Source organism: Macrotis lagotis, chromosome 6 (assembly GCF_037893015.1).
Source record: "Macrotis lagotis isolate mMagLag1 chromosome 6, bilby.v1.9.chrom.fasta, whole genome shotgun sequence".
Lineage (NCBI taxonomy): Eukaryota > Metazoa > Chordata > Mammalia > Peramelemorphia > Peramelidae > Macrotis > Macrotis lagotis.
Window position 1 is genome coordinate 44,660,067 of NC_133663.1, and position 27,872 is coordinate 44,687,938.

At 37.7% G+C, this 27,872-nt stretch overlaps 2 protein-coding genes across 7 annotated transcripts in view; one reads left to right on the forward strand and one right to left on the reverse strand.

Moving 5' to 3' along the window:
* Positions 1-27,632, forward strand: GPR87 (G protein-coupled receptor 87). 3 transcript variants are annotated; one of them, XM_074191050.1, is made up of 3 exons: positions 1-1,347; positions 18,393-18,525; positions 23,708-27,632. In XM_074191050.1, the coding sequence occupies exons 2-3, from the start codon at positions 18,492-18,494 to the stop codon at positions 24,745-24,747; spliced, it is 1,074 nt and encodes a 357-aa protein (XP_074047151.1). In that variant the 5' UTR covers positions 1-1,347; positions 18,393-18,491; the 3' UTR covers positions 24,748-27,632. The 3 variants fall into 3 exon arrangements, with proteins under 3 accessions (XP_074047151.1, XP_074047149.1, XP_074047152.1); XM_074191048.1 differs by lacking the exon at positions 1-1,347 and adding an exon at positions 3,614-15,923; XM_074191051.1 differs by lacking the exon at positions 1-1,347 and having other exon boundaries at positions 3,614-21,614.
* MED12L (mediator complex subunit 12L) overlaps positions 1-27,872 on the reverse strand; it is a 581,984-nt gene that overhangs the window by 117,754 nt on the left and 436,358 nt on the right. The gene's annotated exons all lie outside the window — the stretch shown is intronic.

The following is a 27,872-nucleotide window of genomic DNA, read 5'->3' on the forward strand; positions in this document are numbered from 1 at the left end:
TATTTCTAAGGAATTCTGAATTTCAAAGAATGTCCTTTTATAAATTTTATATATCATATTATGTATATACATTTATATGATAAAATACAATTAACAACAACGATGATGATGATAATAATAATAATGATGATGATGATGATAAATCTGGAGAAAGTTCCTCATGTTGGAATATGAGGTTCTAAAGTTAAAGAAAGCAAACTTCCAAGCAAATGCTGAAGGGAACTTTTCCCCCTATTTCCCTGAGAAGCCGGGGCCACACACACAGATCAAGCTTGAGTTAAACAAACATTTCAGCATGAAATTGACTGTGTTGACGGCACCCTGCTCTTTCATAATCTCTGAAATTCTTTTAGAAAAATTATAGGGAAATATGAAAAGAGAAATAATAAAGTTTTAGGGAAAATATCATGGAAAATAAAAAAACATCACGGGAAAATAGAATTAGAAGATTATCATTTGAATAATTGGTTTGTGTTGTTGGAGGGAAAATGATCATTTAAAAATGAATCTGCATTCTATCTGTCACTGGGAGAAAGCACCTCAAAATGCTTCATTATTTTCCTGGATATGTGGTTAACTCTCCAGGAAATCTCTATTGATTATATAGGCTTCTTTTTTTAAAGTTCTACTTTTTCTTACATACCAAAAACTTGTCATTATGACCTATAGGCAGTGAAAACAGCAGGCAGCTTTGAAGGATCATTCTCAGAGATTCAGAAGAAATAGGAAAAAATGATAAGGTTGTGTATGAGTGAAGAGAATAGTTATAATACTTTTTTTTTAATGAGATGAGAACAGACAACAGTAACTAATAAAAAGGATTCTATACATCATTTGGCAATCATATCCAGAAGCCCTAAAAATGCTATATTAGTGATAAGAATCCCAAGAAAGTTACCAAAGAGGCAGGACAAGTCTCAGCAGTCCTTGAAATATGGCCATTACTCCTTACAACAGTCTTCTGGCATTTTGGGCACAGATCCAATAAGCTCCCTTCAGGTGAATCACTGTCTAATCCCTTCCTTCGTTAGTATTCGGTTCAGGAAATGAGATTCTCTGTCTGCCAATCTTACCTAGCCTTACTAACTTGCAGGTGAGTCATTTCTATTCACAACCAAGCAAGTTGCTCCAGTTGTTCCTGGTTTCTGGTCTGGGGAATTTGAAAGGGTGTCCCAGAGGACAACTGAAAGAGCAGCACCCACCTTATCTGAAGGGGAAAAAAATGATTCTTTTTCGTTTTTTATCAAAAGGACAACTTTTCTACTTTTACTAGTTTCAAGACTTATTCTTGAGATTCGAGTTTTGGGAGACCCTCGACTGGCCAATGGAAAGTGACTACAATGACAGGTAAATGGTTGGGGGTTTGGAGAAAATTAATTTACCGATGGTGGCTGAGGCACTGGTTAATTAGTTCTATGGTTAAATCCGAGTGAAAAATTGGGAGGTGGAATGTCAGGAGAATGAAAAGAAGGAAAAAGTTCAGTTCAAGATATTCAGGCAGGAGTCACTATTTCACCAGATTTTTATTTTCAAAGGAGCTAAAAAAACCAGGGCAATTTAATCATGCAAATTGCAGCCTGCTTTTGAAAGAAAAGAAAGAGGTTTAGTAGTTGTTCCTACTGACACCTTCCCAGATGAATAAAACCTGAAGTTTTTTTTTATAACTGTTTGTGATGGAAAGACAAAACTAAAATGTAACTCATATTAAAACAAATTTGTGATTTATTTGAAAAGAAAAAAGATTCAAGTTTTCTCATCTTCATTTCTTTTTTTTTAAAGTCATCTCATTCTTTTCATTGTACCATAAAAGAACAGGGTAATCTTCATTCAGATTCTTCAGAACTCATGTTAAAACATGTCAGGTAATAGTCACTGAGAAAATTACATAGCTACGACAAAGAGCTTAGCAACCATACTATATTCTATTATTTTTTTAAAAGTTGAAAACTTATTTCATTGGGCAACTGAAAATTCTGTCTAAAATGCGGAAAACTCAAAAAACAAACTTGCATGTTTTATATATATGTGTGTGTGTACAATACACACATGTGTGTATGTGTGCATGCTTGTCAAACAAAAAGAGAGGCTCTCTTAAGTGACGAGAAGGTTAAAGTTATCAGTCAGACGACATATTGACGCTTAAGATATTTCTAAGTCAGTGTTCTTATTAGGGTCATCCTTATTTATATTTTTCAAACTTATTAAATATCACTTTAATGTAATTTTTAAAACTGACTTTCATTTTCACTTAAGAGACTGCAGAGCTTACTGGGAAGATCTCTTAAGTTGACATCAGAACACAGAGGTTCAGATCTATACTCTGACACAACCAGAGTGTTTCTGCACCTCTCCAAATCTGTTTTCTCATCTGTAAGATGATGGACAAGGTGAAGTAGGTGGACAGAGCTCTCTTTCAGCTTTAAATCTATGAATTACAATTATAGTGAAGTAAGATCCTCTGAAGATTTCATTTTCTTAATAGACACTATCTTTACCACCCTCGCTCCCACCCCGGGACAAAAATTAATAGTTGAAATTAAGTAAAAGCATAGGATATGGTATAGGCCATTGAACTGTCATACAAATCCATATACGCCCAAACAAAGATCTAATTGATGTGAACCAATTCAAAACACAAGCTCTTTGAGACTGGAGAGAGATAGTCTTCATGATTAGATGAACCTGGACTAGTGTTCAATCAAACCTCCGTCTCCAGGTCCACATCTGAATCCTTCCTAGTTTGATAAAATCTGCTAAGAGCTCAGCCTTACAAGGTATTGCCTTCCATAACATGGCAGTGGAAGGGCTTATGAATGCCACCTCTTGGAAGAAGAATGTGACCTACATATCACTGAAATCATCTCTATCGAAAGAGGGCAGTGTCTATTGAATGTTCTATTTTGATAAGGAATTTCAGAAGTCAGATGGGAACAAATGTTCACTGACTTCTAAACTACTTTTTCAAAAAGGAAGTTAGCTGATGCTTCTGGGAGTTTACATTATTGTTTTCACAGGCTTGTCAGCCATTGTTTCTTCCTAACCCTATATAGTGTAAGTGGAGAGCCAGAATACATTTTATCTTTAGCCTCAGAACATCATTGCCTTTGTGTTTTCACAATGTCCTGATCTGAGTATAGGGGGGGAAAAAAGGCAGCTTGGCTCCTGGAGACTTTTCTGTGATAATGATACAAGCATCATGTGTACATATATATGTGTGTGTGTGTGTGTGTGTGTGTGTGTGTGTGTGTGTATATATATATATATATATATATAGTTCTCCATCCATATGCACAAATATATATTTATATTCTTACATATAGGCATATATATATGCTATTTGAGTCTTTTGACAATACTAGTGCTACAGATAAAATATCACATCCATTGCAATAAGGAAACTGAGACTTGTCCACAGTCATACAACTAGGAAGTGTAGGGTACAGAATTTGAAAGAGGGTCCAAAAGGTAGACTCTAAGGAAAAAAAAACTGATCTAGTACTCATAAAATGAGTTTAAGAGAAGTAGTCATAATAGTAGTAATACTAATAATAGTAGTACTAAGAGGAGGAGGAGGGGAAGAGAAGAAGAGGAGAGGGAGGAGGAGGAGGGGAAGGGGGAGGGGAGGAGGAGTGGTAGTAGCAGCAGCAGTAGCAGCAGCAGCAGCAGTAGAGTATAATGGTAGTAAAAACAGCTAGTGGTAGTAAGTAGTAGTAATAATAGTAGTTTTAGTGGTAGTGATAGTGGTAATTGTGGTGGCGCTGGTGCTGCTGGTGGTGGTGATGATAGTAAATACAGCCAGCATTTAGAAAGCAGTTTGCATGTTCAATATCAGACTTAATAGAGGAAGAGGAAAGAACTCCCCCAAAAGAGAAATAGGGGCAATAGGACTGTGTACATTTAGGGATGTGAGTGGAAGGAGGTAGACTAATTTAGAAGTGGATGACATTTCTTTTGGTTTGCGGTTGTCTGCATTTCAGGTTCTGCCTTCCATCCGTCCATCCTTCTTTCCTTCCTTCCTTGAGTTCTCCCTGTTTCACTTCCCTTCATTTAAGTAGGAAAGGGAGGATGGTGCTGTGAACCAACCTGCCAATGCTTCAATGCTCCCCATCATGGGGCACCCTGGCCCCGCGTGCTCACTGTGGGCTGTCTGGGTGCTTGCTAGGTCAGGGAGTATTAGATGTTCTCTCTGAGAGAACAATGAAGGGTGCTAAAAGCTATAATTAAAGGCAAAGAAGAGGCCAGCAAGAAGCCATGCTGGCTCCATAGGAAATAAAGATGAATGGCAGCACTTGGGGCTAGTCACCTCAAAACTGCACATTCTCCCCCTTTGAGGTTCAAGGATTGCCTTCTCCAGATCCTTCTCCTCTCTCCATACCTAAACTAAGGCCCCTCCAGCACAACCAAGACTCTTTTACCTTCTGTATTTGTCTTCTTAATTTCATTGACTGATGATCTGAATTGACCACTGGTAAGGGCCAGGACTCCCAAGTTCATGTCTCTGGCCATGATCTGTCTTTTCCCATCCTTCAGTGCTGGCTGTACCCAGAGCCCAAAACGGAACACTGAACCTGTTGTAATTTCCAGTTCATCATATCCAAAATAGGACTCATTAGCTTTCCCGTATCCCAATTACCTTCTTTCTGCTAATGATGCTCTCATGCTCTGGGGCATCCAAGCTTGAAGCCTCCTCTTTGGCCCTTCTCTCTTCTCACTGCCCACAGTCCCATATGTCTAAATGGTGGTCAAATCCTGTCCAGTCTACCCCTGCTGTCCCCCGTATCTATCCACTCCTCTCCCTTTTCAGCATGACATCGTTCTTCCTGGTCCAGGGACTCACCACTTCTTCTTTAGGCTACTCGAACAGCCTTCCTCATCGAGCACTGGGGCTCTCTGCTCTCCTCCCTGCATACAACTGCCAGAAATCATTTTATTATCTTTTTAGATTTAAAAAAATTTTTCTAATTATAAGTAAGGGTAGTTTTCAACATTCATTTTAGTCAAATTTTCTCCCCTGCTCCCTTCCCCTCCCTATCAGAATGATCCATATCAGAATGATCTTACTATCTTATGAATTTTTGAACCTATTCAAAATTTTACTGTCGCTAGGGTTTAATACAAATTCCTCAGTCTGGTATTTAAAAACCTTCCCCAAACCTGTCTCTAGACCAAGTTTCTAAGCTCATTTCAAAATTTTCCGGACATGCCCTGTATATTCTGGCCAGACCGGATTACTGAGGAGTCAGCCAACTCCCAGACTCCAGGTACCTGTGTGGGCCTGGCTGGAGGCCCGAGGAGAGCAGGCCCCCTCCTTCCTGAGTCCTGCCCACCAGGCTTCACCTCCACTTTCAAGGCTCTGCTCAGAGGCCGCCCTCCCAACAAGGTCTTCCTGCTCCAACTTCTTCAAATTTCCCCAGAGCATTTTCTCTGGATGTCTCCTTTTCCCATCACATTCCATTATCCTTGGTGCATGTTGTGCCCCAATGCACTTATCCATGGGACGTTTCACAGCATCCCAAGCTTGTGCATTTGCTTTCAAACTTCATTTTCCTGCCTTTCACAAACTACCAGCAAGTCCACCTCTCGTTGATCCTTGCCAGGAGGTTAGTCCTCCATCCTCATATCATCATTCTCCACTTCCTCTCATCCCTGCCCTTCAGAAACCACATCTTTCAGTCGATGGATTCTGCAGACACTCTTTACTTTTCCTACAAAGGTCTCCAAAGCACTTTGTCTGTATCATTCTTCATATTTTATCTTTTACCGTACCTATTTCCATGGGCACTGGACTTTTTCTGTTTTTAGAACCCAAATGCCTTTTAAAGAGCAGATGACTGAATTGAATCTAATTAAGGGAATGGATTAGAATGGAAAGAATACATAGTGTCAACCCTACTACTGAGTTAGGATATTTGGATTTTAATGACACTGAGCACTGGTCAAACAGAGGAAGCATTGCGTGATAATTAAGAGTATGGGACCAGGCTAGAACTTGATGGGGTTCCTGCCTAAAATGCTAACTAGCAGTAAAACCTTGCGCAAATCTCTTAACTCCAGGCTTTATTGTGATACCTTACTGACATTACCAGATTGTTGCCTGTCCAGGTACTTTATATTCCCACTTTAGACATATATATATATATATGGAGTCTTATAGTCTGCCTCAGTCTCCTCTTCTATAAAAATGGGAACAATGACACTCCTTCCAGAGGCTTTGAAGATGAATGAGATGCTTGAAAAGTACTTTTCAACCCTTAAAGAGCAATATAAATATTAACAATTATTATTATTGGGAAGCGAAGAGAAGGAGAGAGAAAGGATAGGAGGAAAGGAAGAAATGAGGGAAGGGATAATGAACAAGAAGGGATAAAGCAAGGGAAAGGAGAAGGAATGAGCAAAGGGAAGGAATAAGGGATGGGAAGGAATAAAGGAAGGGAAAGGATAAGTGGAGGAAAAGGAAAGGATAAGGAAAATGAAGGAAAGGAAAGGAATAAGGAAAGGGAAGGGATAAGGGAAGAGAAGGTCACTAGATTTGGAGTCAGAGAAACTTGGGTTCAAATTCTAATTCTGCTACTCTTTACCTATAAGACTTATGTCAAGTTAATTGTGAGGCTTGGCTCTACAGCTACTTATTAAAGTATGTTACTGGGGGTGAGGGGAGAGAATTCTTGTTTAAATAAGACTTGGAGTAAGCGGCCTTTGAGGACCCTGTAAATGTGGAGGTTCCCTCCAGCCGTGAGTCTATGCTCCAAACTGGAAGGGGGGGGGGAAGAATAGAGAATCTGGAGGCAGAAAAACCTGTATTACTCTCCATCTGCTCTGTCCCCCCATTAGATTATAAACTCCTTGAGGACAGGGATTCTTCTTGCACCTCTCCTGCCCACTGTTTTGGTATCTCCAGTGTCTGGCCCATAGCAAGCTCTTAATAAATGCTTAGGGCTGATTCTTGCTGATAGAATGTAAGCTTCTTGAGGGCAGTGACTGTTTCACTTTTTCTTTTTATCTCCAGCATCTAGCACCCTGACTCTCCACAGAGAAAGGGATTTAACAAATGTTACTTGAATGGAATTCGAATATAGGACTCCAACTTTGGGACTGATTATGTAACTAGAGGGAAATCTCAGAGCCTCAGTTTCCTCAGTGGTAAATGAGGATAATAATGTCTGGACTTTTTAATCTTAAGAGGCACAAATGAAATCTAGTGTACCCAAAGCACTTTACAAAGTTCCTTAAGAATGCCATCATCATAGCTGGCATTTCTAAGGTGCTTTAAGGTTTGCAAAACTTGACTTTTGATCCTCAAAACTATACTGAGATGAGGGAACTGAATCAGAGGGGTTCTGTGACTTGCCCAGGGTCACACAGCTAGGAAGTGTCTGAGGCTGGATTTAAATGGTGGATTTCCTGCCTCCAAATCCAGGACTCTACCCATTACACCATCTAGCTCTCATTAGAGTCATCACCTAAAGATAAGAAAGATGAAAAATGAAAACTGAAACTTAATGCTTGATAAGATGTCAGAAACCAAGCGAAACCCCCAAAGAGATACAAGTTCTTCTTTAAACCTGTCTGGGGAAGAAAGTCAAGGAGGTTCATATTCACCAGAGTCCATGCTCACCACTCCCAAACTCTAGTACAAAGGTAGATGGGAGAGGCAGGTTCCTTGGTCAATAGTTAAGCAGCAAAACTACTTAGGATCCAAGCACCAAAAAACATGGTAGGATGGAGTCCTGCTTCTTGTCTTACAGAGCAGGCTAAGAGTTGCTAGGGAGAAGGGAAAATGCCAGAGGGTTCAATCTTCTCATTTTCCCAGGGTCAGAAGCAAAGCTCAACACCATTAAACAGGGGCTGTATTCACAAACAGAACCCTCTATTTTGTATAATTAAGGAGGGATTTGTTATGCAATTAGAGCCCAGATTAAGTCCTCTCTCAAAAAAAAAAAAAAGAAAATCTGAGGGAGCCCTTTATATGGAAAAGCTAGGCAAAACAACAAAAAATACCCTACCAGCACAAGGCAAGATGAAACACTGTGATCCAATTCACCTACTATGTGTAAGATACTGGCCTATAGAAAGATGAAATAAAACACAGTCCCTCTCCACAAATAGCTTCCAGCTCTTAGTCCTAAATGCTAAAGAAAGATAAATGTACACATGAGGAAAATGTAGGTCATAGCATACATGGCAAATGAAAAGAGATTGAAAATACTATAAGACTTGGGAGAAACATTTCTGTCTGGGGGACTCAAGGCTTTTCCACTTCATTCAAAAAATCAAAAAACACTTCTAAGTATTTACCATGTTCCAATACTTTTAAGAAAACAAAAATAGTTCCTTCCCTCAAGGATCTTACATTCTATTGAGGTAGACAAAGTATAGATAAAATAGGTCCATAGGGGATGGCTCTCTGGGAAGCAGAGAAGGAAAAATACTAAGGAGAAATTATGTGATATAAAAGATGACATCAAATAGGTATATTTAAGATGCCGAGTAGATGGATGGGGAAGACACTGGCATCTGGGGATGGAGAATGGCTTCCTACAAGAAGGTATTCTTTGACTTGTCTCCTGAAGGAAGTCAGGGCTTATGAGAGACAGAAGAAAGGAAGCAAATTATTTCAGGAATGAGGGAGAGAAAATGGAACATAGAGCATCATGCTTGTGTTACAATAGGTTGGCCAATATTGCTTGATCATAGAGGTTTAGGGGAAGGTATCATGGGTGAAAATTTAGGAAAGTGCCAGACTGTAAAGAGTTTTAAATGTCAAACAAAGGACTTCATATTTGACCTGGAGAAAATAGAGAATAATGAGTAGAGGTGACTGGCTCACATAATGGAAAGTGAGTGCAGGGACCCATCATAGGCATCAGGGAGAGTTGTGGAGGCTGGTATCAAAGACACAGTAAGAGGTTCTCTAAGGGAGTCAGGTTTCCATTCTTAGTTACATTCAAAAATCTATCTCTGCCCACCTTGCTCATTGTTGTTCAGTTATTGAAGTCATATCTGACTCTCCATGACCTCATTTGTGGCAACTGTCACCAGAGTGGTTTGCCATTTCCATCTTTGGCTCATTTTACAAATGAGGAAACTGAGGCAAACAGGACTAGGTATCTTGTCCAGAGTTACAAAACTCCTAAGTTGTCTGAGGCTGGATTTGAATAGGTTTTTCTGAATAGGTTTTCCTGAGTCCAGGGCAGTAAGTCTATACATATACAGTATGCCACCCAGTTACCTCTCTTGGTCCTTATTTATATCTAGTAAAGTGTTAAGTTCCTTGAGGGCAGGGGCTATTTCATTTTTGCTCTTGCATGCCCAAGATAAGACCTAAATACAGTGAACTGTTTATAGCAAACACTTAAAATACTTGGAGTCTTAAAAACAGTAGTGAAGAGATTCTACCTAGGTCTTCTTTACTTCATGAAGTTTTATGGTTTGTTTTCCAGAGTTGCATTAATTTTAAACTAATTTCTATTCAACATTGGTAACACACACATACATACACACACACACGCATACACGCAGGATATTCAAGAGGCTTAGAATTAAATAAAATAACGAGAGCATGGTAGCTCATATTTCAGAAATGATGCTATGTTTTCAAGTTTTGAAAGTGTTCTTTGGCCAAAAAACTCATCTTTAAAAGAAAAAATTCTGTTATTATATGGCAAGTCTGAATAACTATAAATTGTGTGACATCATAATTTCCAGTGAATCAAAATTGCAGAAAATACAAATACAAAAAAGAACTGATCCACAGGAAGGTTATAAAATTGGCTACGGTATATTTTCTCTTTTGTGTTTTTTCTTTAATTTTTTTTATGATTACATGCAAAGGGAATTGTCAACATTAATATACTGGCAAGTTTTTGAGTTCTGTATTTTCTACCCCTCCCCTTTCCTCCCTCCTTGCTATGACAGCAAACAATCGGGTAAAAGTTGTACATGCACAAGCATATTTAGTATGTTTCCATATTAGTCATGTTGTGAAAGAGGAATTAGAATTATTGAGGGGAGGACCATGAGAAACAAAAAGCATAAAAAGAAGCTGTGAAAAGTGGACATAGCAGGCCTTGCTCTGCCTTAATATATTTTCTACAATGACCTTTTCAAAATGACCTCTGCATGAGAAATGAAAGGTGAGAAAACACACCAAACACATGTATCATCAAAAAGGAGGTGGGCCAATCACATGTGTAGTCCATGTGCTGGATGACTGATACCCATGAAATGTAAAAAGATGCAGAGAGACAATGACCATCATTCAGAGGTATCAAATACATAGCCACAAAACCTCTATGTGGGTCAGGAACCAGATTAAAATGCAATTTGGAAATAATTAAGAAAATAAAAATAGGATGAACATGGGTAATAAATTTTAAAACTAGATCAATGTGTGGATCCATAGGGAGTCTTGCATATGGACTAGTGGCCTCCATCTCTATTTGAGGTGAAACCACTAGAGTAGATCCTTAGTGGAAGGAAGGATGGAAAAGAAGACACAGTCTTTGCCCTAGAAAAGTTCAGAATCTAGATGAAAAGGCAAGATAAATAAAAATTTAAAAATTCATGGAGAACATTTTGCAAAGTCTTTGCAAATCTTAAGGCTATAAAACAAATAAACATTATTGCCTGTCAGTCTTATTTTATAATGCGTTGAGATGCAATTTATAATTACTTTTATATGAACTTTAATAATGCAACTGAAACAATAAGAAAAAAGATATAAGGGTTCAGATTGTGTGACATTTGTCTAAGGACTGGAGAAATTTATCCCTGTAAGAAACTAACTTAGATGGTGATGATGATGACGACGATGATAGTAATAATAATAACAATAATGTTTTAAAAGGCATAAACCCATTAAAATAGGGTGATTTGGCTAGCTACCATCTTTTAAGACTTTTCTCATTTCATCCATCTGCACCTTATCCATTGTCATACAGTCAGTAGATATTATCAGGGGTAAGATTTAAGCTATAGTTTTTCTGAATCCAAATAATTACATTTTATCCACTATACCAAGCTACAAGGGATAATAAGTTCTTTCAATAAGCTTCAAGGGCCAATAAATATTATTCAAGAAATGTAACTTTTCTTTAAAGAAATTCCATACTCCAGCTCTCATGTCTCCTTATTCTTCACCCTGATTGTCCCCAAATGAGACATTTTTAAAAGTTAAGAAATATGACTAAAGGTGGCTGCAATTTAATAAAAGTGAAGTTTTCAAAGACAGGACTTGGGAAATTTCAAATGACTGAGCTACCAAAAGGAAAAAATCTCAAAGTATTAGAAAATACTTTGAAATTGAGGACAAGAAGAGGCCATAGAGCAGCACCACTAATCTTTATATAATAAAGCAATTCATCAATATAAATCTTAAGCACTGAGTGTGCACTCACCACTACATGAGATGATGATGGTGATGATGATGATGATGATGGTGGTGGTGGTGGTGGTGGTGGTGGTAGTGGTGGTAAATATAAGAAATAGACTGGATTTCAATGATACAGGGAATTCCTAAGTATGGAGTTTTATCAGTGTTTTATCATTGCAGGTTGACACCTGCTTTGTACCTTAGAGACCTAAGTCAGGGGTCCTTAACCTGGATTCTGAACTTTATTTAAAAAAAATTAACTCTATTTTAGCATAATTAGCTGTGTTTGTAATCCTAAGCATTTTATTTTATGAACTTAAAAATATTATGGTGAGAGGGGATCACTAGCCTTCATCCAACTTTTCAAGATGTCCTAGCTGGCAGAAAAGTTAAGTAAAAATACGTTTCTTAGAGAGCTGCCCTGAATACCAAAGAATTAAGGAGTTGGTATATGGTCATATAGCTTCCTGGATTCAGAGAGAGTTCCATTCACTATGTCAGGATGCCTTAATGATGGTGATTTCATGAAAAATGAAAGATAGTGGATAAGTGTTAGGTCAGTCATCCAAATGATCTGGGTCCAAATGTTGCTTTGGGAACTTAGTAATTATTATGGTACCTCAGACATATCACTGCCTTAAGCAGCTAAGACTGAAGACGTAGTTACAACTGAGGGTCATCTGGATTCATGGAGGGAGAACCTGCACCAAAACCATGGGTTCTTTTCTGGATTTACTCTGCTGTTAATACCTCCTCCCACCTCCAAGTTGCAAGTATCCTTATTCATTGAGTATTACCATAATGTCTTTCTATTTGGGAATTCCCAAACAAAATGTAAGCTACTTGAGGATAGAACTGATTTTCACTTTAGCTTTGCATATGCCCATTTCAAATAACCTAGTAGACACCTGGTATATTCATTCAAATGAATAGATCTTTGGCATGCTGAATTCATAAGAGCCCCAAACTGATCTAGCATTTGCCCCACACCAACCAGAGGTGATGGGTCCAAATCCCACATCTGATACTTTTTACCTATGAAAGCATGGGTGAGTCACTTACTCTCTATCTCCATTTCCTGGGTTCTAAAAGGGATAGGACGAAGATGATGTCTGAGGTTCCTTCCAGCTCTAAAACTATAATCCTATAAACCTTGTGAAATAGGTAACGAAAGTGTCAATGCCCATTTTAAAGATGCAGAAGTGAAGAAAGGCCTTGGTTACATGAGTTGTCAACATGGACGTGAACTTCTATCTTCTCTAACACCAACTCCAAAGGGAAACCCAAAAAACTTCATGGAACAGAGATTGTGTTGCCCTGCTCCCTCATTTTTATGGATTAGGAAAATGAAGATGCAGAAAAATTTAGCCACTTGCCCAAGGCTATCCAAAATGGCACATGTCAAAAATAAGTGCTAAGCCCGGTATGAGGACTCCATTCAATTCCAGGTCTGTCTCATGTTTGTGGTTAAGTCTCAGGACTTTGTTGTCAAGATGTGCATGAGAATTAGCAACCAATGCTAAAAATTAACTACAAAGTCTTATAGTATTTTATATACTGACAGAAGAACACACACTCTCTCTCTGCCTCTATCTCTGTCTTTCTGCCTCTCTGATTCTCTCTCTCCCTCTCTCTCTGTCTTTGTCTCTCTGTTTCTCTCTGTGTGTCTCTCTGTCTCTCTCTCACACACACATACTCACATACAGACACATAGACACATGACACTTTAGATTTTAGAATCTGAGGAATAACTTTCGATTGACACCCACAGTAATCTTAAGATCTTTTCATCCTAAAATCCAAACAAACTTAATCGAACCCTGAAATAAGGGGAGTGTTAAAAGGAAAAGAAATAAATGCATTTTACTTCATGGTTGCTTCAGTCTGCAGGTTCTTCCTGTTTGGAAGGGAGTCTTCCTGTAGCTAAGCAAAATATCCATTTTCACACTTGTCCCACCCATGTCAAGAGGAATTTAATGAATTTCTATGGTTGGGAAGGGACCATGTTCAATTTTCTGCTCTGTTCAGCCCCTGAGAATTAGGCCCAGTACTCCTATTTTTAAAACAACTGAAATGACATAGAACAGCTTCCCAGGTTAACTGTTCTTGTCACAGGTCATAAGAAATGACTTTTTTCCTTTATAGGGAAAATTAAGTCCATTTCCTAAAATGGAAATAGATACTACTTCCTCCTCAAGTGGTCCAGTGACCTGGGATCAACTGGGATATTTCACATCTCTAAATTGCAAGAGAGAGAAAACCAATAGATTCTTTTCTCATGAATACTACTAAAGGATCTTAAATAATAAAAATTAATATAATTCATAATAATTGATGATACATTTTTTCCCTTGGATTTCAAAAATATACTTATAAGAACAGTATGGAAAATGGCAGAAGAGTAGAAAGAGGGCTGCCCATGGAGTCTATAAAACTCAATTTTGAATCCTGCCTCATTTATTTACTATGAGTTACTTAACCTCCTTCCTCCAAATCAGTTACCTAGTTTATAAAATGGAAACGAAAATAATACCACCCAGGGGTGTTGTGATGATCAAATGAGTAAACAGAGGTAAAGTACATAAAAACCCTAAAGTGTTATTAGTTCTTACAAAAATGCTTGGTAAGTCACATGCAAGAAAAGGAAGAATATTTCATGTTCATATAATTCATTTCAAGTCCACGTTACTGTTAGTACTGGAATTGGGGGATAGGGTGATTCTGTTAGAGATAAAACTCTTATTTCATTATAGTTTAATGCTTCCTCTTTGATAATGCCTTCCTAAAACATAGATTATAATCTATTACCAACAGTGACTTGTGGGTACAATTGTTAGAAAGGAGGATGGGAAAAGAGCCTACATGTTATGAACGGTTGTTATTTATCTTTCATTCTTGAAGAGGATCATGCCATCAGGAATATGATGCCATGACAGGGATTTAAACGAGGGTGGGCTGCACAGCCTCTCTCTCTCCTCTAGAGTCACCTGGCTCCAGTGGTCAGGACATAAAAGGACTAGAGATGGTCCTAGGTATTGTGGGAAACCTTGGTTCTTTGTAAGCTAATGTTTTAAACTTGTCTCAGTTTAATTAAGGCAACACCCAGTCAACTTGAAATGAAGCATAGGACCTAGTTGAAGGAAACAGACAAACAAAAGCAATATGGGAGATAAAGACCCTCAGGATTTCCGGCCAAAACAGCAACAATTGCTATTAGCGTTCACTAAGCCAATCAGGACCCAAACAATGATCAAATGGGGAAACCAAGGAATGATCAAAGGCTTTTAGAATGGGTGAATATCTTGTGGAAAAGTGATGCAAAGAAAGTGAAAAGAGCTCTAGGGGCTGAAGACCTGTAGAGGGGCTGCCAGCTATATCTTTAAGTCCTCAAAGCTGATACATCAGAGAAATATGAGAAAGGCATGAATAAACTGATTTCAAATTTTAGTTCTGCTGGGTCAGTGGCACAGTGGATAGGGCACCAGGACTGGAGTCAGGAAGACTCATCAGACACTTACTAAACAAGTCATTTCAACCTGTTTGCCTCTGTGTCCCCATCTATAAAACAAGCTGGAGAAGAAAATAGCAAATCACTCCTAGTGCTTTTGCAAAGAAAACTCCAAATGGGGTCAAAAAGAGTTGCCTGTGCCACTTATCTTCTCCTTAGCTCTCCAATAGCAGAGTTGACATTGATAATTACATCTAAATTCTACCAGTTCTCAGTAAGGCTCTGGAACATGGACAGTTCTTTAACAGCTGAAAAAGGTCCAAGGTAGTCAAAACTTTGAGGCAGGATTTGGACTCCGATCTTCCTCCTTGAAGTCCAGGACTCTATCCACTACTCCTCTCCCAACATGTCATGCTATCACAGTAACATAAGCCCCTCATGATTCTATACAGCCCCTATGTAGGTTGGTGCTCTCAAATCTCTCTACATATAATTCTTTAAGTCTGGTTCTCCATAAAAAAACAGTTGATAAGGCTCTGAAGTCACTCTGCTATCAAAATAACTTCAATGGCTCTGCATTGTCACTGAATATAGTTCCTATTTCTGGAATTCAAAGGTTTTGACAATAGAGTTTCAATTTTTCCTTTCCATCCTCATCTCTTCTTACTTACTTTTCATGTCCCATGTTCTACTCAAGTTAGATTACTCTCTTCCATTCTGTCTCTGGATAAAGCATCCATGGCAAGGATGAATCTTGCCAAAAACTGAGGTTTAATATGTTTGAAGTATTAGATAAACCCCAGGAGAGTAAAGTATATGTCTTTGGTCACAGTGAGAAACTAAAACCCAATTGTCTTCTTTAGAAGTGCCATTTCTAGACAGACAAAGATAATTTAAATCCCCTGACAAAAGTTATTAAGATTTCTTGTATCTAATAGTTTCAACCTTCATTCCCCTTTCAGTTCCATACTTTATTAGAAGACTAAAATGTGAAATTAATCGACATTGAAGTCAATTGAATTGACACTGAAGTTTCCTTATTCCAATCTGTTCATCCTGAAGGAAAGGGTATCATGAAGAGTGAACTATCCCAAATGAGAAGAGGTGTGTCAACCAACAATTACTTTGAAGGAACCTAAACATACTATACACAAAGAGAAAAAGAAAAAAGATGGCTTAAAATGGGATCCTTTATCTCAAAAATTAGCTTATGATCTGGTTGTTAGAACCAATCATCACCTGAAAAGTCATGCCTAATTTTCTAGAAAATCGGATTAATATCTTATCAATAAAGTTTGTTAACATACTGGTCAGCTACAAAGGGGAATCCTGGGGAAAAAAAACTGTCAGTCACAATCACCAGGATTTCCTGAGGCAATTTTGGTGGAGAGACATACAGAAAGAAAAGGGAAAGAGGAGAGTCAGAAAGGGAGGGAGGTAGGCAGAGAGAAAAGAGGAGGGAAGAGAGAGGAATAGGGGCAGGAGGAAGAGGAGGGACAGGGAGAAAAGAGCAGGAGTACAGGATTGGGCAGATTAAAAGTTACCTAACCATGTAAACTGTAAAATTATAAAGGGTCATAAAAGTCCCACATAGTTTCAATTCATCCAAGAGGGACTAGTTCCTCTTAGAATAAGTTTTTCTTTGAGAATATGCCAACCATCCCAAAGATGGTTCCCTTCTTCATTTATATTCTTTTAAGTTCTAAAAAAATATGACTTTGCTTCTCCTATAACTAAGGGTGGAGTGGAAAATGAAAACATTAAAGAGTCGGGACTTTTGAAATTTTTCAAAGACGGAATGGGAGTATTAACAAATTCCTTTTCTTATTTAATCTTCCAATGCAACAGTAATGAGAAACTATGATCCAATGCAGTAATACTTGTAACAAAGATAATAATAATATCCAAAACTACTGTCATTTGTGACATTTGCCTATGAAGTTAAAATTTATAGAGCTTTTTTCCTTCATTATCTCATTTGACCCCTTACAATTACCCTGTTAAAGAAATTCTGTAGGAATAACAGCTGCATCTTAGAGATGATTATATGGAGGTTCATGAGATCCCATTATTCTTTTATTTATTTATTTATCATTTATTTATTTATTTAAGGTTTTTTTCAAGGCAAATGGGGTTAAGTGGCTTGTCCAAGGCCACACAGCTAGGTAATTATTAAGTGTCTGAGACCGGATTTGAACTCAGGTACTCCTGACTCCAGGGGTGGTGCTTTATCTACTGTGCCACCTAGCCACCCCTTGAGCCCATTATTCCTAAGTGCCAGATATAAGATTCCAACTGCCTGGCTGTAAGTCTGACCTCAGTCCTATCCAAGCTGCTTCTTGGTGGAGACCAATTTCACTTTCATAAAGAATCATGCTCTATTCTGAGTTTGCTCAAACTAGACCTCTAGTTACAATTAAGCTTTAAAGTGGAATTCTGCCAAGCAACCATCATTTACTAAGGACATTTTACTAAGATGTTCCAGACACCAAGCAAACTAATCTCAAATGTTGCAGAGTTTTATTTTTTATTGTTTATAGAAATTTACTGCTTATTTTCCACAATCACAAATTAACTCGTATATGTCAATCGTGTTCTGGAGTCAAGAGGCTTGGGTTCAAACTTTGAACAAGACTCAGTTTCTATGGGAGTTGCTTTCCTCACCAGAGGGTGCTGATGGCGAATTTCTAAGGTCTCTTCCAACCCCCAATCCCAGCCTGTCTGGGGAAAAACAAAACAAAAGAAAACACCAAACATGCTGACAAAGAAGCATTTTTAGCCCAGAAAAGGCCTGCTTTAAGCACAAGTAGGTGATAGCAGAATTATACATTTCAGAAGAAATAAGTAAAAATGCCAGCAGTTGTCTGGACGTCGGGTTCGTGTATCTGGACAATTCTTTTACCTCTCAGGATCTCATCATCAGAATCTGTGGAATAGTAGTAGTAGTAGTAGTAGTAGTAGTAGTAGTAGTAGTAGTAGTAGTAGTAGTAGTAGTAATAATAATAATGATAATGATAATGATAATAATAATAATATCCCTACATTACCAAAGTATCCTGAGGAAAGAATTGTGTAAGCTAGTAACTAAGGACAATGCCAATAGTTGGTTCAAACATGGTCACTCCTGTTAATTCTGTTATTGCTCCTAGGAAACAAGAATGAAAAGGTGACCTATGTTAAATATGACATTGCAAGGCAGACACAAAACCACAAAAAATCAGTAGTAAAATGGCCCAAGGCCTTGTTAGAATCTGCCCTTGTTTGCAGGAGTTCACATGCTTGCTCTATGGCGGGCCAGGAGGGGCAAGAACAGACAACACTCAACAAGAATAGAAATTTAGGAGACTAACATAGGTGAATAAGCTTAAGAGACTATCAAAATATATTTTCTTAAAAAGAGAGAGGGAGGGAGAGAGGCAAACAAGACAGATAGAGACAAAGAAAGAGAGAGACAGACACAGAGAAACACAGAGAATAAGCAAAATCAAAGACAGAGAGATCAAAAGAAACTGAAATTCCTTCCCATAGAAACATTTATTTCATTTTTTATTTTTCTCTTACATTTTCCCCTAGGAGTGCAAACAGACACAGCCTGTGCTGAACCTAAGGTTCCATCTTATCTGTGTGTGTCCTGACAAGCATTTTGGCTTAAAAATCTATACCAGATAAAGAATGGGGCTCAACCTGCTGCGTGGGAAAATACCAGGTAAAAAGTAGAAACTTAAAAAGTACAAGGAAGTCTCACATGGTTCTCTCTTGTTTCTACTGTTGGACATCTTTTGTTTCTTTTTTTTTTTAAATAATAACCAAAGACAATAGCTTTTAAATCACCAGAAACACACCTAAATTTTTCTGAATCAAAATACCAAACCTATAGGCTGAAACTATTTAGAAAGATTCGACTTGCCTCACTTTATTTTAAGTATTTTTTTCTCATGAGAGACCAGCCCCTAAATAATGCCTAGGACTAAAATAATCATATGTGTAAGAAGCATTATTAAAACCACAACCAAATACATATTATTTTCCAGATTTAATTTTCTAAACCAAGGTTTCCTGAGGTTCCCAAGAAGGCAAAAGACAATGTCACCCTGTCACCCTAGCTATTTAAAAAATGCTCACACTTAGGCTCCTAAGCCAAAATGAGTAACACCCTATAATTTGCATTACTTCAGTTTTTGGTTCCCACCCTATCAGGTACTAGGGAGCCACATTGTTGATACTTCCACATTTTGAGCCAAAAAGCCCCACCCCCCCTGATGAGCAATAATTTATCACCAATGGAGCTGGGGGATTAGGAAAGAGGATGGGTTGCTCTCAGATACAGATGCTACATGAGCTCTCTCCAGCACCACCATCCAATCTCAATTTGAAGTTTAAGAACAGGAATCCTTCACTCCTACCTCCCACTCCCCTTGAAATCAGTAGCAACAATGGCTTCTTGTATATGGATCACTTGTTTGGCAGTATTTTCCAATCAATCGAAACTAAGGTTGTTCAGAGGATTGCTGTAGGGGAAGAAAGTCAAAGGAAATCCTTTCGATGAGTGGAGCTAATAAGCTCCTAAAAAAGTTTGTTGGGCACTTTGGGAGACCAGACAGGGGCAGAAGAGGAAAAAGAATGAAAAAAAAAAACCCTTTATTCTCTCATTCTCAATTTTTTTTTTCCAAATCCATAAAACTCCATCAATCAAGAGAACAAGTTCAAATATCATTCTGCCACATAGTGGACAAATCACTTCATCTTAGAAAGTTGCCTGAGAGATTAAATTATACCCAAGCTGCTGATCTGTGGCAGTAGGGGGAGATTGTCCACTGGGAGGTGGGAGTTCTCCACAGCCCTGACTTTATGAATCTGTCCCCAAAATCAAATTAAATCAAACTAACATTAGTCAGCAAACAGTTACTGAAGCTCACATAGAATGGGTTAAAAGGAGACCTCAAAGAGCTTACCAGTTTGATTTGCCAAGAGAGGAGAAACAGTAGCTGGTATTTCCTTAACTGAATCACCAGGACTGGTGTCATCATAAGAAATCCTACCTGGGCAGGACTCTTACATACAGATGGGGTAACCAGTACTGCATTTTACAACTTGGGGTAACAAAAAACCAAACCAAAACAAAACTACTGTTCAATTACTCGTGCCTGTTATTCGCTTAGTTGGATAACTACAAGAAAGGTAGATATGAGCTGCTGTTGTCACAAGTTATTGGGGAAATAGGTAAAATATTTCATTCAAAAAAATGAAGGATGTGAGCTAAAAAGGATGAAGAATTGGAGGACCCATCTTGAGAATAAACTAAAGAAATTCCTTGAAAGGTTTCTTCCTGTGTCTTTCTCCAGAATGATGGTTTTTCTCTCTCATCATGTTATATTTCATATTAAGTCACAAGTAATTTGACTAAAAATGAGCTGCAGATTTCGGAATGATTACATAAGCAAATAATCAGGTCTAGGCCTATCCTTCTGCATTAATCAGAAGCTCTCCCTTTACATTAATGGTTAACATTGCACATGACTGCTGATTGCCAGGGCAGAGGGAGATGACACCCAGATAGACCTAGTCAGGCTAGACACCATCTTGTCTCAAAACCACAAGAAGATTCAAGAAACACCACCCATCAGCACTGACATTCTTTTTCTGGGTAGGCACATCTATTAATTTTTTCATATTAATTTATATTAATTACAAATATTACATTTATCACATAATTTATAACAAAATTAATTTACATAGATTCTAGGACTATAATCTTTCTTCACATCTAATAGCTAGTTCTTAGTGACAAAGTTGAGACATCTTTAAAAGAGCTTTAAAAATTGTTTCAGTTTTCTTTCTCCTCCTCCTCCTTCTACCTGTCTGACCACCCACAATGGTGATCTAACTTTCTGAGAACTCAAGACCTTCATTCCAAGAGCGGGTAGCTTTCCTTTCAATTACATTTCTTTATTCTTCTCTATTTGGATCTTCGTTAGGGAGTAAGACATTGTCTTTTGTAGAAAATGCTTTCTCAATATAAAAACATTCTGCAAATGTCAGAAATTATTATTTAGTCCATTATTTTTCTCTTGATTCATAGATTTTGAGCCTGAAGGAACATTAGAAGCCATTGAACTCAACTTTCTTATTTTAAAAATGATAGAGAGAGGTATGATGATTTTGTTCAGGGTCACATAGCTAATAATTGAATGAGACAAGATTCAAACTCGACTACCTGTCTAGTCATCTAGCCTGCCTTCTCATCCAAGATTAACCTTGTTTTGGCTCAGTCTACGAATACTTAGCTTCCTTTAAAAGCTCAGTTCAGGCACCATCTCTTAAGATGTCTTTGATGATGCCCTTTGTTGTAAGAGCTCTCTTTCTCCTAATTATATTGCATTATGATGATGATGATGATGATGATGATATATAAGTACTATATCTTTTTAATAGACTATAAGCTCTGTGAAGGCAGGTGGTATTTGGCCATTTTGTCTCAGATTCCCCTTCCACCACAGCAAGAATTTCATAAAAGCTTTTGGAATGCTGCATGCATTGCTCTGAGAACACTATGGAGCCCAAGTTACATCCGTTTGAACAAAAGACCAAGAAAGTGCGATAACTGGTCAACCAACTTCAAAGAAACAAGAATGAGAAACCTCATAATGAAGAATATAGAGAGCTGACCTTGGAGATGAGAAGGGTTCAAGTCCTCTCTCTGACACATACTGGTTGTGTGAATAAGTGGTTGAGTAGATCATGGTGGAGAGTTTGGCGCTGAATCTCTCTCAGCAGAGTCAATGGACAAAAAAGCAGGTATATAGCCCAATATTGACCCAATCTCAAAGACTACCAGAGCCATAGGTCTTGTCATAGTGTGTTCTTTGAAACTCCAAGGTCAGGATGAGACAGTAGAGGAAGGCTTCAGTATAAGCCAGGATAGACTCAATCCATAATTTAAATGCTTCCTCTAACCCCATCCCAACAGCCTAATATAATGCCTCAGTTTAGTAAAAATATTTACAAAAGTACTTTAAAAGTTAAGAAAGAAGCTGGGGGAGACCAGAGAGAGGAATGGGCCATAGACCTTGTTGGCCATTTCTTCAAACACAAGTGGATTGGGAGGCAAGTGGTGACGAGAACATTCACTACTGGGAATAATACATATGGAAGCAGAAACAGGTATTCCAAACTCATAAAGGTTAATTAACACTATGGTCTTAGAACAGGATTGTCCAGAGATAAATTACTAGTCTGTGTTAAGGGCATTGAAGCTAGGGAAATTAGTTTTAAGAAACAATTCAGAGCACAGAATGAGAGGGAAAGAATATAAAGGAAAGGAAACAAGATGATATAGGAAAAGTCTAGATTTTTCAACAGAGGCAAAAACTAGGGGGGGGAGGTCTGAATTTGCAATAAAAAACCCCAACATAGACATGACTCTAAATATATTTAAACACAGAACAGCTGACTTTCAGTAACCATTAATGTTAGCCAATACTTGAAAAGTAAAATTCAATGAAAAAGAGTTGGTCAAGAAAAAAAAATCGAGTTATTAATGAAAGAAGGAGGAAAAGGAAAAAGCAGAGCAAAAAGGGAGAGGGAAGAAAAGGAGAAAAAAGGATTAGGAAAGAAGGAGAAAGGAAAGGAGGGAGTACTCTTACAAAAACATGTTTAGCTAAATCATTCAGGGGCTAAATTCTAAGCTAAATCATTCAGGGGCTAAATTCTAAAGGACTAACTCCTAATTCTGAAGACAATAATGCATGAAATTAGTAGTCATTAAATATTTAAATTATATGGTAAAAACATATGTACATGCAAAAGACACTTGAGTGTATAAATAGAAATGACAGTATTAATTTTATAAAACCCAAAAAAAAAACCTTGAGGTTCTGTCAAGTTCTAAAGTGTATGAGTGATGAAGCAGCATCAAGCTAATCACTTACTGTGCAGTGATATGAAAACTAGTCTCTCCAAAGCAAGAGTACTATTATTGTTGTTGTTATTAAAGAAATGAGCATTTCTGGGGATCTATGCTCCAGAGCTGTATAAAGCTAAGTTTTCTAAAACTACTAGGCATCTAAGCAGTTAAATAAAAATATATAATTTATATGAGATTCATAATAATGAAATTAGATATTTTATATAATATGGAATATAAAAGTAGTTTGCATTTATATAGCATTTTAAGGGTTACAGAGTATATTACAAATATCATCTCATTTGATCCCCACAATAACCCTAGGAGGGAGATGCTTTTATGACCACCACCAATTTACAGATGAGGAAACTGAGACAGAGGTTAAGTGTTCCTACTACAGCTAGTAACTATATTAGACTTGATCTGAAATCAGGTCTTTCAGACAATGGGTTCAGTGATATAAAATCTAAGAGATACATGATAGATAGGCCACCAGTGTGTGGACACGTGCACTGCTATATGTACATACACATATACACAAAACCAAGATAAACACTTTCTGGTGTTTCAGCTGTTTCAGTTGTGTCTGACTCTTACAACCTCATTTGGAGTTTTTTTGGCAAAGATAATGGAATGATATATATTCTTTCTCTGGCTCATTTTACATATGAGGAAACTGAGGTTAAACAGGATTAAATGATTTGCCCAGGGCCACACAGCTAGTTAGTATCTGAGGAGAAATTTGAAGCCAGGAAGGTAACCTCTATCCACTGTATCACCTTGCTCCCCCTAGATGAACACTAGTATAGACAATGCCAATCTTTCATGATCAAAACTTGGCTTCTTTGATGTTATTTAATGAATATTCTTCTTTTCATCCTTCATATCATTATAGATTTTTATCCTTCATATCATTACAGATGTGAAAAAGCAAAGTAATATTGGTCTTGATCATCACCACTAAGTACCATTTGTTCTGTTACAGATGATGAACTGGGCCAAGGCAATGCTCTTTCAGGTAATTCCAGCGATTTGCATGAGAAGAACACAACAGCTAACAAGGAATTTGTCAGGATTGTCCTCCCGGTCCTTTACCTTGTCATATTTGTAGCAAGCCTTCTGCTAAATGGCCTCGCAGTGTGGATTTTCTTCCACATTAGAAACAAAACAAGCTTTATTTTCTATCTCAAAAACATCGTGGTGGCGGACCTGATAATGACCCTGACGTTTCCCTTCCGAATAGTTCATGATGCAGGATTTGGGCCGTGGTACTTCAATGTTTTCCTCTGCCGCTACTCAAATGTTCTCTTCTATGCAAACATGTACACGTCCATCATCTTTCTTGGACTCATCAGCATCGATCGTTACCTGAAGGTGGTGAAGCCTTTTGGTGATTCCAGAATGTACAGCATCACATTCACAAAAGTTCTGTCTGTGTGTGTTTGGGTGGTCATGGGGTTTCTGGCCTTACCCAACGTCATCCTGACAAATGGTCAACCCACTCTGGAAACCATCAATGAGTGCCTAAAACTCAAAAGTCCCCTCGGGGTGAAATGGCACGAGGCCGTCATCCACGTCAACAGCTGCTTGTTCGTTGCCGTCCTGGTGATACTGATAGGATGCTACATTGCGATATCCCGATACATACAGAAGTCCAGCAAGCAATTTATTAGCCAATCAAGCAGAAAACGAAAGCATAACCAAAGCATCAGAGTCGTGGTGGCGGTCTTTTTTACATGCTTCTTGCCTTATCATTTGTGTCGAATACCATTTACATTTAGTCATTTGGACAGGCTGCTCGATGATTCGGGGCACATCATTCTCTATTACTGCAAAGAAATGACACTTTTCCTGTCAGCATGCAATGTTTGCCTGGACCCCATCATTTACTTTTTCATGTGTCGGTCGTTTTCCCGGCGGCTGTTCAAGAAATCAAATATCCGGACGAGAAGCGAAAGCATTCGATCACTTCAGAGTGTTAGAAGGTCAGAAGTACGCATTTATTATGAATATACTGATGTGTAACATCACAAAACCTTTTTTCCTATATAAATATATATATATATATATAAAACGAGTCTGTAAAAAAGTGTAAATAAATACTTTTGATTACTTCTGGGTTGAAAACATCATATTATGTTTTAAAAATAATGAGAATGCTTTGGAATTTATTCTGGCTTGAGAGTAACTGAAAATTTTAGAGCCAAAGGAACCTAGAATTAGAGGTATAAGGAACCTCAAAAGGCCTTTCAGAGTAGTTCATAGAAGAATTGGGGCCCATGGAAGCTGAAGAACTGGCTCATTGTCACACAAGTAATAATTAAGAGAGCCAGGAGTCAAACCTCTCTATTTTACCTCTCTCTACATCTTTGTTGCTATTCAAACAATGATAATTATTATTATTATACAATAGAAGGCACAAAAATAAGTTGGTAACTAAAAATTAAATGAAACCTCTACAATATAGCAACATATACTTAACTGGTAAGTAATATATACTCATTACTGAGCTATCTCAATCATCAGTTTTTATATTTTTATCTTGAAATTTAAAAAAGGGACCAAGTGTGATGAGGCCCACCTATAATCCTTGCTAGAGGAGATCAAGGCTGGTGGACTGCTTGAGCTCAGGAATTCTGAACTTTTAAAGGTAAAGACAAATGAATGTTGCCTAAATTAGGCATAAATATGACGAGACACCAATATGAATAACCACATGCCTATAATTTCTGATAAGGGAGGTTTAGTCTAGTTTAGAAGTCCTGAGCTGCAGTAGTGCTAAACCTGACTGTGGTCTAAACTAAATCCTATGTTCCCCCCCTTCACCTCCCCAGAGAAAAGGGTCAACCAAGTTCATTTAGGAGATGAAATGGTCCAAAAACTGAGCACCTGTGGCACTGTTTCTATGAGTGACAGCTACGCATTGAGCTTCAGTGTGATGGGGGACCAGTGTCTCCCAACAACAACAAAAAAGAGAGTAGACTATATTCTTTGTGGGACAAAGTACATGGCAATAAGTCAATGTATTGTCGGACACTCATAATTAACTGCTAATGAGATTGTAAAAGAATGAACAAGGATGAAAGTAAAGTATGTTTTTTTCCCAGGAGACTCAATTAAAAAAAAGAGAAAATATTTAATCTTTAATCTCAGTCAAAAGGTGGAAGAAGAAATAATAAGTTGCCACTTATCATGGAAACAAAGAAATACAGTGGCTCTGCCGTATTCAGAGAAACACAGAAACTGAGAATGAGAAAACAGCTTAGACTATCTAGCTCTATGCATACCTAAATAAAAATCCTCTCAATAATACCCCTGAAAAGTGAGATGACCCAACACCTGCTGGAAGAATGTAATAAAAGGAAAATCCATTCATTGCCTCTGGGGGACTCTCCTGCATATTATGTATTCTAAATGTTGGGAAGTTTGGTTTATTTTTTCCTTCTATCCCTAATATTAAGCCTAAATTTGCCCCTTTAAACTTCTACCAGTTGATCCTCTTCTGCCTTTGGCGCTAGGCAGAACAGGTCTTGTTTTACTTTATAGAAGTAAATACTAGAAAACAACTGCTGTGCCCTCCCCAACTCTTCTCCCATCTTAGCCAGTTCCTCCTGGGAAAAGTCAGAGTATGGCACCCAGTCTTCTCATCAGCTAGGATGTCCACTTTTAGAGAACTTCTCTCTGCCTTTCTGTAAATGGACCACTCTGGACTGAACATAGTACTTCACATTAGTTCTGAGCAGGACAAAGTACATTAGAACTCACTTCCTCTTCTGTTCCAAAGGCAGCTGTTTGAGCTGTTTCTGGTTTTTGAATAGTTCCCTTGTCACCCTGTTGACTCATATGCAGCCTTTGGTCACTGAAAACCCCCAGAAGACTTTTCAAAGGAACTGCTGCCTTCCCTCCCCTCCAACTCAAAAGATCCATCTGCTATTTGTGGACTGTTGCTTATTTCTCCACCATTTCAGTTTTCTGGTCCTTGGTTATTTAATGCCACCATGGACCTGGTACAAGGAGCAAAAAAAAAAAAAAGAAAGAAAAAAAAGAAGAAGAAGTATAAGCTGGTTAGACCAAGAAAAGAGGTCAGGTGGAGTGAGGTTGGAGGGATGACATGCTTTCCCTAATCCTTTACAGCCTGGATTCACACCGAGCTTATTAAGGATAATTGAAAGTAGAGCCTTTAATCTTGTGTATGTGGATAAGTATCTCAGCATCAGAATCCAACTTGTAAATATATGTTTTATCTGTATTATATTGGTGAATTTCTCTTTATTTTGGAAGGAAGATGTTAACATTAAATTTCTAAAATTAACTTCATTAATATTGAGTATTAAATCAGGTTGACATAAGATCGTAAATTTTAAGACACCTTAAATATTATTGAGACTTGATGTTGCAATTTTATAAGTGAAGAAAAGAATATTTTGATTATTTACATTAATTACCCAAGGTCAAAAAGGTAGAAGGCAGTTAGTATCTGAATCTATTTTTTCTATCACACGATGCTGTCTTAATAATCTGTTAACTAATTATTAAATGGCAACAATATTCTATTATTTTATTGAAATTTAATAATTAAAGTAAACAAACATTTATTAAGAATTTATTATGTACAACAAAGACACTGTATCTAAAGTTACAAAACAATCCCTGTGGAGATTGGCCCCTGGACACAAGTCCATATCCAAGAGTTGAATTGAGTCAACACAATAAATATAGTATGAGAATAACCCATGGGAACTTAAAATATTTCTGCAATCTTTTTGGCAGATTTTTCTTTCTTTATTAAAATTCACATTGACTTTGTCTTTACTGAGCAAAGTTCCTATTTTCACAGACCTTAGAGAATTCAGTGTGAATGGGTCAAGTCATTGGACTTCTCAGCCTCCAGTTTCCTCATCTTTAAAATGACATGGGGAAACGGTGGGCTAACTCTGGTCTTTTCCTGATGTAAAGGTATGGCCTTACAGTGCTGTAATATTCACAAAACAAGACTATTTCATTAGGATGATTTCAAGTGAAATGAACAGATAGGACAGTGCAAATGAGGTAAAAATTATCCCCAAAACTAGAGAGAAGAACTTCCTTTCTTTCTCTCTTTTCTTCTCTTTCTATCCTGCTTTCCTTTTTTCTGTCTAACTACAATTTCT

Bases quoted from the DNA above. Each gene is read 5' to 3' on its own strand.
- GPR87 (XM_074191050.1), top strand. From the start codon at position 18,492: ATGGGGCTCAACCTGCTGCGTGGGAAAATACCAG. The intron at 18,526-23,707 runs GTAAAAAGTAGA...GTTCTGTTACAG, and splicing joins GCTGCGTGGGAAAATACCAG to ATGATGAACTGGGCCAAGGC.